Here is an 11,269-nt window from a genome sequence, read left to right on the forward strand (position 1 = left end):
CCGATTTTAACGCATAGCATGTCTACGAACTCGTAACGACGTGCTCTACAACTTTCATGAAGAAAGTTTTCTCACAATAATTTTCCTACAAAAAGTCAACCCTATGGTCCTTAAGGGTAACTAGTTACTCATCACGGTAAAAATCCGAAGTAATACCAACGGTAAATAACCGTAAAATAACTTAAGAACCGGGATGTGTCACTGATGGTAAAGAAAATTAACAATAAATTTTAACTAGCTAGTCAGAGCAAGAATGAAAAGATCGATATTGTAGATAATTTGATGTATCGTAATTGGAGTTTTGTTGCATTGTCGGGGATCTTTTAATTAGTCTCTTACAATGAGCTAGATTCCTCATTTCTGGACCATTACATACAAATTTAGAACGGAGAATGCAAGACTTAATGTCTTAACTTACCAAAAGAGGAAATCAAGAGAGTGCATTGTAAAATACAGGCCCGGACCTAATAGGAGTCCGGAGAGCCTGTCGACTCAGGGCCCAGAGATCTAGGGGGCATAGAAAAAAAAAATCACAACTCTCTCCGATCCATTAGTAAATGTAGTTAGAAAAAAATATATGCAGTTAAATAATGCAAGGAATAATATATTATGTCAGAGCTTCTCTTTTTTACTGTAATAAAAGAAACAAAAGGGTACTGACAGTAGGGCCCAAATAAGTATGTTATAAGTTTATATATATATATAGAGGTACATTTATACTATATAACTAAGAAAATAATGTTAAAAGTCTATACGATTTAAGATTTTGAAAGAGGAAAAACCTACTTGAAAATTGTACCCAATTCGTAAATTTCAAAAAGAAAAAAGAAGAGGTCGGAGCTCAAAATAGGTTTTATAATGTAAACAAAATTACTAAAATGTTAATCATAATCTAAATAATTTGGATATGTTTTATAGTAAATTTTGAGTTTATAGATTTAGTTTTTGAAAAATACCTAGATGCAAACTACGATTTAAGGGCCCAACGTTAAGAGTTCGACTCAGGTCCAAAAATCTGAGGTCTGGACCTGGTAAAATAGAGTTTGCAAATTTTAATTTTCTAAAAAACAATTATTGTAGGTCGATCGATTTTTTGTTTTGAAAGGGTCGATCGATTCTATATTAACCTGATTGTCAGCTGATACAAGATTTTTGTTCCTTGTTATATTAGGAACACTCGAGACTTGCTATCAGAAAGAAGGACCTCACCGGCTCACCCTAGCATTGTCTGCGACTCTATTCTGTGATCGATGATATACTAGCTCAATAAGATTTGCTGCATGCTTTCTTCGACTAGTTCATAATAGGGAAGCTTCGTTTGTTGCATGTCGGCAGGACTTTATTATTATAGCCCCCATAAACCCTAAAAATGTGCTCAGAAAAGTAGGTGTCCTGAGTACGTGGACGGAAACGAAGCCAAAATGTTGTATATTTTTGTACTTCTTATAAGAAGTTCCGATTGCTGCCTGGGATTGCCGGATTTCGTTAGGTTATGAAAATTGAAACCCCATGCAAAAAGTTCCGATTGCTGCCTGAGTACGTGGACGGAAACGAAGCCAAAATGTTGTATATTTTTGTACTTCTTATAAGAAGTTCCGATTGCTGCCTGGGATTGCCGGATTTCGTTAGGTTATGAAAATTGAAACCCCATGCAAAAATCAATCCCACACATTTTATTTTCTTCTCCGGGGGCTACAAATCTGAATGCATTGTCAATTGCGGTCGGAGTTGAATAATCTAAGGTCTTCTCTAGGATAATAGAATTGCAAACGGTACGTCTTGATGAAATTGATTCTGAACTGTGTGGGACATGATTTGGTATATTGGCTAGGAAAACTAAATTATAAAAAAGAAAAGGAAAAAAGAAAAAGAAGAAGTCATCCATGGCATAACAAATGCGAGAATGGTTGAAGAACTAAACCCACATTCGTACTCTTAGCCCTAAAAAAAAATCCTTATTTGACAAGTATAAGTGGTTTCGGAATTGGTCTCGATCAGCCTCGTATATGATTGTGTTCTTTATTCAAACTGTTAACTGATACAAAATTCGATCTGCTAAAATGAACTCTTTAATTTTATAGAAGAAATACAACAACCCTAGTTTGTTTGAATATGTACTATTGTGGTTTAAACTACGTCCCAATAGTTTATAAACAATATTTCAGCTCAACCTCATGTGTATCAAAACGTGGAAATTGTCTTCGAAAATGAGGAGTCAGTGACAATATATTCACCCGATCCATCTCCACAAAGGAACCGAGTGGAAATCTAGTTCAACTCGTCATGCCTGATTGCTTCGATGCCCCGTGGATCGCTGGTTATTGGCATTCTCCAAAACCCTAAAGAAAATAGCCACATTATTGTTTTCGAACCCCTAACGCAACTTTGAAGATCATGTATGTACTTAAAGATCCCTGCAAGCAATGTCGAAAGGCTTGATGATCGAGCAATGAAACTAGCGTGACCATTATTAGTGATGTGACATAATACTCGATATCAGTGGTCTTAATCTTATATCATATCAAAACATGCAGTAATCTTTATTATTGAATAACATTAGGTGAACCACAATAGAATAACAAAAGCTCGTAACTTATACACACATCCTAATGAGATAAGAGTGTCATCGCGACGCTTCTTGACAATCAGATCGAGTCGTTAACATTATTACTCAAAAATCCCAACTACTTTTTAACAGAAAATTAGTTGAATTGTAATGTTTGTTATTAAATCAAAGATATAGAATTAAATCAGCAAGAGGGCCTAGTTGAAATAAATATGGAGGCTTTTGAAAATTGAAATATCTTCGCTTTAACATCTTCAAGATTTTCAACTTGAGGAAACCAAATCTGTGGGCCTTTCTATCACCACCAAAGAAATTTCCATGCCTCTATATAGCACACTAATTTTTCCGCCCTCATTCAATTACCACCAAACCTTAAGCGAGAAGAAAAAACCGCAACTACACGATCCATAGTATCGAAAGTTCTAAATTTTCATATTAGTTGTCGCAGTGTCATCAAAACTTAAGACTCGAAAGTCGTTAGATCAACCCATCATACAACGCACTCAACGCCGCAAACCGTAACTAGTAAGTAACAACTCTATAAATTACTATAATTAATCCATCATACAACTCACACCACGCCGCATATAGTAATAAACATATAATAATAAATAAATAATAAATTTCATCACATACTCCGAAACACGATAGAAATTTCCGCAAACAAGACTAACTGCAGCCGGCTAAGTAAGCAGTCGGCCAAGGGAGAGGACCAAGTATTCCGCTCTCTCTTATCAATCGGGTCAAAACGGGGGCCCAATGCCCACGCTTTCATTCCCACACTAAAAAAGAAGAGAAGCCAACTCTCTCTCTCTCTCTCTCTCTCTACTCTACTCTCTTCTATCCTCTCCAGATTTTTAAGTATTTCTTCTTCTTCTTCTCTCTGTGGATTGGAAATGGAGATGGAAATGGACGGCTTCGATCGGCTGCCGGTACGCCGTTGATTCTCCAGATCTTCGACCTGGTCTCCGACACCAAAACCCTCATCCGCTGCCTCGCCGTCTCCAAACGCTTCAACTCCCTCGTCCCCCACACCGACTCCCTCGTCCTCACCGTCGACCGCGTCATCTCCTCCGACTCCGACTCAGACTCCGACGGCGACGACGTCTCCAACCTCCTTTCCTCCGCCCTCCGCTTCATCCTCAACTCCCTCCACAGCCTCGTATCCCCTTCCAAACCCGACCCGACCCGGACCCGCGCCCGGGTCCCCAACTCCCCCGCCCAGATCCTCCGCTGCTTCCACCGCGTCAGGCGCCTCGCCATCGATCTCCCCTCCGGCGACCTCCGCCTCGAGAAGGGGACCGTTCTCAAATGGAGAGCCGAGTTCGGGAAGACTCTCCGGACCTGCGTCATCCTAGGGTTCCGATCCGTCGGGGAGTCTCCGGCCCCGGCGCCGGCCGGAGCTGAGTCCGACTTCGCCGGCGGGCTGAAGGTGCGGGTGGTGTGGACGATCAGCGCTCTGATCGCGGCGTCGGCGAGGCACTACTTGCTGAAGGAGGTGGTGAGGGAGCAGACCGGGCTTGAATGCCTGGTCTTAAGGGACAGAGAGGCGGAGGGAGCGGTGGTGATGGAGAAGGATGGGCTGAGAGAGTGTAGAGAAGAAGGTGAGGAGGTTGGTGATGAGGAGGAGGGATTGGATAGGTGCAGGACTAGAGTGCCTAGTGTGAGGATGAGAATGAGGCATGTGCCGAGATTGGAGCTCAAAGGCGGGCTTTGGGTTGAGGGCGCCACACTTGTGGTGGTCCGGCCCAGTTATGGCGGTGGCGACATGGCGGCCGAGGATGGGGAATTGGCATTGAAGGCATTTGGGGATGGTTTGTATGGAGAGGTGGCGCAGAAGCTGGTCAAGGCCAGAAGCTATTTGCTGGAAATGAACTCGTTCTGAGCTGCATTGCTGCGCAGGAGTCTGAAACTGTTTTGCTCAGTGTACTGTAACTTGTTCGATTTGACTGTCTATGTTGGGGTTTTTTCGTTTATGGCAGTGGTAGCTGAGGGTTTAGATGTTTCTGTACATACATGGTTGTTGTATTTTGATCCAATATTAATGAAAATAGACTCCCACGGTTACTTGTTACTATCAGTCTTTCAAGTGTACTGTAATGAACATTACAATTCTTCAGCACTTTATGTTCATGTTTAGAACCATCAGTCTCATTACGGTTATGGTTGGCAATGAATGCAGCAAGTCGCAAATAAAAGCCTGCAAATTTGATTCAATTCAGACCGAAACACATCATCATTCTAATCCAAACTTGAATAAGGTCAGCTTCGTATTCCTATATCAGTGCCAGATGAACCCCATAGCAGCAGAGTTACAAAAAAGGGAGTGGCTGCAGGGATACCATGCCTATTAAAAGTACAGTTTTTTCTGGATAGTCTCATGTACTGGCAATTAACCAGCTTAAAAAGTTAAGAGGTACAAACCAAGAGCCTGTCAGAATCTGGGGCCAGGGGAGTTGGAAGGGACTTGGATGCAGTTTCACCAGCCGTAACACCATCACTGAAGCTGGTGATTGGCAACAGTTAGGGAATGAACGCAGGGAACTCGTCTTCAGAGTAGCTGCGTCTTTCAGATGCATAGAAGTTTAATATATATTTGCCATAGCTTAAGGCTTTCTAAGTCATATAGCAGGGCTTGCAATATAGCATCTACACTAACATTGTTTACAACCCCAGAAACAGATGAGGCACGTAACAGACTGAAATTAACAGGTCAGTTCAAAAGAAAACAGTACCGCAAAGGCCATGAATCCGGTAAGCCCTATGGCAGAGCCAAATACCAACATAATCTCTAACCCTCTCCCTCCCTCGCTAGAGAGCCAACTATCCATTATTAGAAAATGAGCAACTCTTATCTCAGTTGTCCTCGCCTTAGTAATAAACAACATCGACAGAAGGAAATCCATCAGACCATAGAAGCACAAAATAAGACTCCTCCCACAGTCCCACCTTCAAACCCTGCAACAGTGTTCCCCCATTTTTAACTCAATTCTTACTTTAAAAACCTATAAGGTGGATCTAATCATTATCCAACTACATTTATAGTCTAATGTCTTATTGTCAAGCAAATAAAAGTGATAGGCTGATAGATTTGTTGATTGTGACAAACATTGATACAGGGTATAATGATAAGGCCAAACATTCAAAACCTTCTGGTAAATCTTATTAGATATGAGTCATATGACATATGAAAATAAGCAACTCTACCATGATATTGGATGTTCTAACTCAAATACGTCAACTCGATAAAACTAATTGAGTATGGATAGAGATGAGTGTCTAAATAATTGGCAGGCCACAACGCAAGTTAAAATCTACCTACCTAAGAAACAGAACTTAGATAATCACCCAGCAAAAAGAAAACAATCAAAGCCAAAATATATGTTAGCAGCGAAAGTTAAACACCAAGCAAAAGGACTAATCTTAGCTCAAGATATTGGATAGTAAAAGCCTAACAGAACCATCCAGTAAGTTTGAATAGCATATATGGTCGAGTCAAAAGGCCTAGCTCTTTTCAATGCATTCAAAGTTCACAAAAGTTTCATACAATCAGCAAATTATAATACAAGTACAGCAAAAAAATACCTGCAATAACATTCACGGTCTTCAATCTCAATTCTTGGCTCTTCCTACCTCAATACCATTCATCAAATTCCCAGAGACACCAAACATAGTGAACTTTATAGGGAACCCCTCTGAGGATCTTCACAGTACATATCTCATGATCAAGTACTTGCACTTCACTACACTCATCATTTATACCTCATATCCTTTCCAAGTTCATTTGCATAAGGAAGAATAAATTTTTCAGCAAACTTCTGCTCAGAGTACTTGCAGACTGTGTTCAGCTTGGGTTTTTCCTCGAGTAAATTTTTCTTTTCCAAAATCTCCAAAACTTTGAGCCTCGGTTTCAACCTCCGCTCAACACTATACATAAGCAACTCCGGGTTACTAAGCAGATATGGGACGTGAAACTGCCCCGCACTGACCAGCAACTCTGTTACCTCCTTAAGTTTCTTCTCAGATATACCAAACACCATAGGCGACCTCTTAAACATAGTGAAGACATCCTTTTCCGAAAACCCCAAACTCCGGAAAAGCTTCTTCTTAAGTTCCAAGGTCTCCACCTTCAAGGAACTCATGATCCCAATTGCTGATATGAACAACCTGGAACTCCTATCAAACTCCATCTTATCAACTCTTTCAACAAATTCCAAAATGGCCTTCTGCTTATGCAAAAACAGTCTAGGAAATCGAAACATATACTTAACCAGCTGCGAGGAACTAATACCAAAACCCTCTAACAACTCCATATTAGCCTTCAAACTCTTATCCAAATCATGTTGAAGATAACGCCTACTTAATTTTAAAAACTTACACACCTCAGCATTGGAGCCCAAAATGCTCTTCAGCACCACAAGAGCAGGACCAAGCTTATTATCGGCACTCCGCCACAGAATCCAGGGATCACAGGATATAATGTCAGCAATGTCGGAATCCGAAAAGCCCAAATCTTGGAAAATCTTGATTTTGGGTTTGATGGAAGTGTCGAGATTGGCACATAGAATTCTGGGGGTCTTTTGAACAACTCCCTCGAGATGGGTTTTGGAGAAGCCGCTCTGCTTGAGAAATGAAAGCACCGAATCCGAGTCTGCTGGGTTTTTGAGATAAGCGATGGTTGCCGAGGCCTTGAGAGCAGCTTCTTGGGAAAACTGGTGGTGGTTTATTAGGTAATCAGCCGTGGGATTTGGTTCTAAGGTTTTGGATGAGTAGAAGAAGAGGGAGAGTGAGTTGTGAAAACAGGGCCTGGGAAGAAGCAGTGAGCTTCTGAGAGTGTGCGCCATGAGTGTTTCACTGTTTTGTTCTGGGTTATTGGGGTTTTGGTGAAATGTTTTGCACAAGGGTTTTGTACTTTTGTTATTAGCAGGGTTTCGCGTATAAAATGAGTAAATACAGAAGAGAAATGTTAAAATGTTGATACGAGAAATACTTAAGCTGCGTTTGGTGCAGCTGAGCTTATAAGAAAAATTGGCTTTTATTTATTTTTGAGAATAAGTGACTGAAAAGTAAAGTAGCTGAGTGTTTGAGAAAATAATTTTTTATAAGTGCTGTCAATGGCAAAAACAGTAACAAAGTGTTTGGTAAACTCAAAGTTGGCTTGTGTTTTTATTGATGGAATGACCAATTTTGACATGAAAATTTTTATATATTTTATATATACATCCTTTCTACATTACAATCCTTCTGTATTTCCTTTTACTTTTGATATCTGTTATTGGTAAGCCTTTCTCTTCATACCCCTCACGTCAGAAATTCATCTGCAATCAAATTTTTTTACTGAACATTTCAACAATACATATGAATTCTTTACAACCCACTGAAGATACAAACAATAATAGTATACTTGAATGAAATTATAAAAGCTACAAAGCCAAGTAAAGAGAAACAAGAACATTGAATGAAATTAACTAGCTTAAAATCGTTCAACATCTGAAATGGATTAGCAAACTCAAAAGATGTAGTGCCAACCCAACATCTGCTTTGTCAGCATCTCCACCAACATGTGTTTACTTGCTTGTTGTAGGCTCTAAACAAGATCCCTACTCAATTTCAAACGTAATTTATCTCTCTAGTTAAACGATGAAAGGTGCACCAATGGGTTTTAGGCCTCTACTCATTGAGAGATTGGTTATGTTGGGGGTGAGGTAGGTTATTATGCTTTCTAGTATTTCATGTCCACTTTTTTGGATGTAGCTTTGCGATTGTATTTTCAATTTGTAGTTTGTAGTTTGTATTAAGTATTTTGCTTTGTGTGTGAGTAGTCCTCGGATTACTCAGGCATTGATCGCTTTGCGGTCGTTATAAGCTTTAAGCCTAATGAAGTAATTCTAGTATTTCACACACAAAAAAAATGTAACAAATATGAGGTCGAAGAGTTACTAAGAATAAGTACTATATCATGGCAATTAAAATGGTAAGATGTTGTCGTTTATAACTATGATATATTACTGAATAATCAAAACGTTAATAAATTTTGTTGTTAACAACAATAATGATAATGGAAATGGTAATAAGGAGCCATCAATGTTACAAATTTACAGTCATCGATAAATATAATGTACCACACATTCCACATAATGGTGATAAAAATGGTAAAATTGTCATGATTTCACCACAAATACTCATGACTAACACAATTGTAACAAAGGTAAATAAACAGATAATCAAACATAATTACGTTTAATCAGAGCTAAACATAGACTTAAAATTAGTCGGTGTTTAAGAACACCATATATTGTTGATTATTTTAACATGTTTCTCATCCTCCACAAAACAAATTGTCGATTTTCGGTAGAGTGATGTATAATGGCTTAGATCAGTCCCAAGATCAACGTATATATCAGCATTATTTAGTGAATTTAAGGAGGGCTTAGTAGAGTGCCACTAAATTTTAGGGCATGCACCAAAGGTGCTACAAATTGTTACCATAACCACATCTATAGCCATATCAGGATTCATATTCGAACATGTATGTTCTTTAAAAATGATTATATATCACATTCGAAACAAATATTCGAAACAAAGTTTTTGAAATGTTCATGAATATGAACAATGGATCCCATAAAGGAGAACACGAGAAAAACATTCGTGTGGTGTCTGTAAAACCATAGGTTTCAGATTACTCGGTCAATGGACTCGAGTCTTGACTATTGGAACATGAAGTTTTTAAAGTCGTATCCATAAACATATATATAACAAATTATATGAACATATGAAACGATTAAGTAATATGATGTTCATATATGACATAAAAAAATATGATAAACTCATAGATCATAGCCTTGGTAATAGACAATTATGTTGCACCATAAGACATATAGATCATCATGGAGTTCATAGAAGAAGAAGAAAAAGAAAGATAAGAGCAAATTCGTGTTGATAATGTGTTATAAAATAAGAAATGAGAGATAATATAGGGAAATAGAATGTGGGAGGAGGAAAAAATGTATCATTCATTTTCTCTTTAGGCTCTTTTATACAGGAGTATGATTTACGTCATAAAAACATAACTAATGAGTAATTACGTGGACAACCATAAATATATAATATTTACAACAATTTATTTTTTATCTGGTTAAGCTGAATGGGTTATTTGCTGCCCCTAAACTCTATTAGGCTAGGTGTCGCTGTTTCCATTGAGATCACCAGAATACGGGAAGCTCACCACCTCCAAAATATTGTCAGCCCTACAAGGACATGTAGTTCCGCTGAATGAATGAAAGAGTTGACAACCTAGGTTTAAAAAAAAATCAGTTTAAATGTATAATACCAATAACGTCACAAAATTGTTATCCCTATTGAAAAAGCAAGTAAATTATCATATACCGTTGAGTTGGAGTCTCTTTGGAGTAGACATGCATCAAAGGTCCCCAATAAAGGTAAAGTCTAATATTAACTAATAATGCAATTAGTGGTTAGAGGGGTCATCTCTTTTACATCTCCTCAAGTGCATTACTCACTTCATCATGACAACCTCACTATACTTGATCCTATATGCCTCTTTTGATGATGAGTTTTCTGCATCCAATCCTTTGTTTCAACACTTTCGGTACGCCTTTCATCGATCTCCTTCTTCAGTTGTTTAACGAAATTATGTTAAGAAATGTATTGCATGTTTATAAATTAATTATATGGCATATAATTAATTATATTCGGTATTCTATCATAGTTCACCATGACGCCACAAAATAAAATAGAATTTCTTCCTGGTTTGTATTTGGTTATACGATCCTAGATAGAGCAAATAATATATAAAAGAAGAGAAAATTCTAAATCGGGTATTTTGGTCTCTACAAGCTGATTAGTTTATTTATGCATGTCATCATCTCACAGACTTAGTATAAGTTTAAAAATATAATCTCGGTGATTTGTTTCCACTCTCACTTTACAACCAAGATCGGAGCATGTAATGGAATTTAGTGTTTGTTCCCATTTATGCATTATTTGGTGTATGTTAGGGAAGAAAATCTAATTTTTGGTATTTTTGTCTATCTAAGCCAAGCTTTTGTCATAATGATGATATAAATTACAAGAACTTCACAAGAAAATTTGGAGGATATCTTTCCATCTTTTTAATAACGAATAATGGAAAGTAATGAAATTCAATGTTGATGATACTCTTGCCATTTCCATCACCTAACATTTACATATATTGGAAATGAATTCATTTACCAATATTTTTAATTTATTAGGGCCTCAATAATTTAACCACTTATGGAATGAAGTTTTGCCTAACTTTAGTTAGAATAATGTTAGGTGCTTTGTATGATCGAAATGACATGCTAGTAAGCTAGTTCTAATCACTAAAGCAATTATAGGGATATCAAAATGGAAGCAACCGAAAGAAAATCACTAAGCAATATATATATATACAGCCCCCTTCCATTGAGGGATCCATATTTTTGGCCACTTTCTAGGGATAAGGCATTACACCACTTCCCAATTGAATTTTTACATCTCCACCGTTCATATCTTAGGTCTATATGAGTAGATCACCTCTACAAAATTTCATATCATTTGGTGATCGTTAAGACTTTCAAAAGTTTGATTTAGTTTTAATGATTTTGAACGGTCCAGCTTATGTCAAACTAAACCGTTGAAGGTCATTAAAACTAATTGAACTTTTGAAAGCCTTAACGATCA

General features: G+C 37.9%; 1 protein-coding gene and 1 pseudogene across 1 annotated transcript; one reads left to right on the top strand and one right to left on the bottom strand.

The window, feature by feature from the left end:
* The first annotated feature begins 3,474 nt into the window (after positions 1-3,474).
* Positions 3,475-4,639, top strand: LOC101291439 (annotated as a pseudogene).
* A 1,679-nt stretch (positions 4,640-6,318) lies between these two features.
* LOC101291731 lies at positions 6,319-7,410 on the bottom strand. The gene has a single exon (XM_004301271.1). It carries the CDS (start codon positions 7,408-7,410, stop codon positions 6,319-6,321), a length of 1,092 nt encoding a protein of 363 aa, XP_004301319.1.
* Between the last annotated feature and the right edge of the window lie 3,859 nt (positions 7,411-11,269).

The sequence above is a fragment of the Fragaria vesca genome, linkage group LG5 (genome assembly GCF_000184155.1).
Source record: "Fragaria vesca subsp. vesca linkage group LG5, FraVesHawaii_1.0, whole genome shotgun sequence".
Lineage (NCBI taxonomy): Eukaryota > Viridiplantae > Streptophyta > Magnoliopsida > Rosales > Rosaceae > Fragaria > Fragaria vesca.

Bases quoted from the DNA above. Each gene is read 5' to 3' on its own strand.
- LOC101291731 (XM_004301271.1), bottom strand. From the start codon at position 7,410: ATGGCGCACACTCTCAGAAGCTCACTGCTTCTTCCCAGGCCCTGTTTT.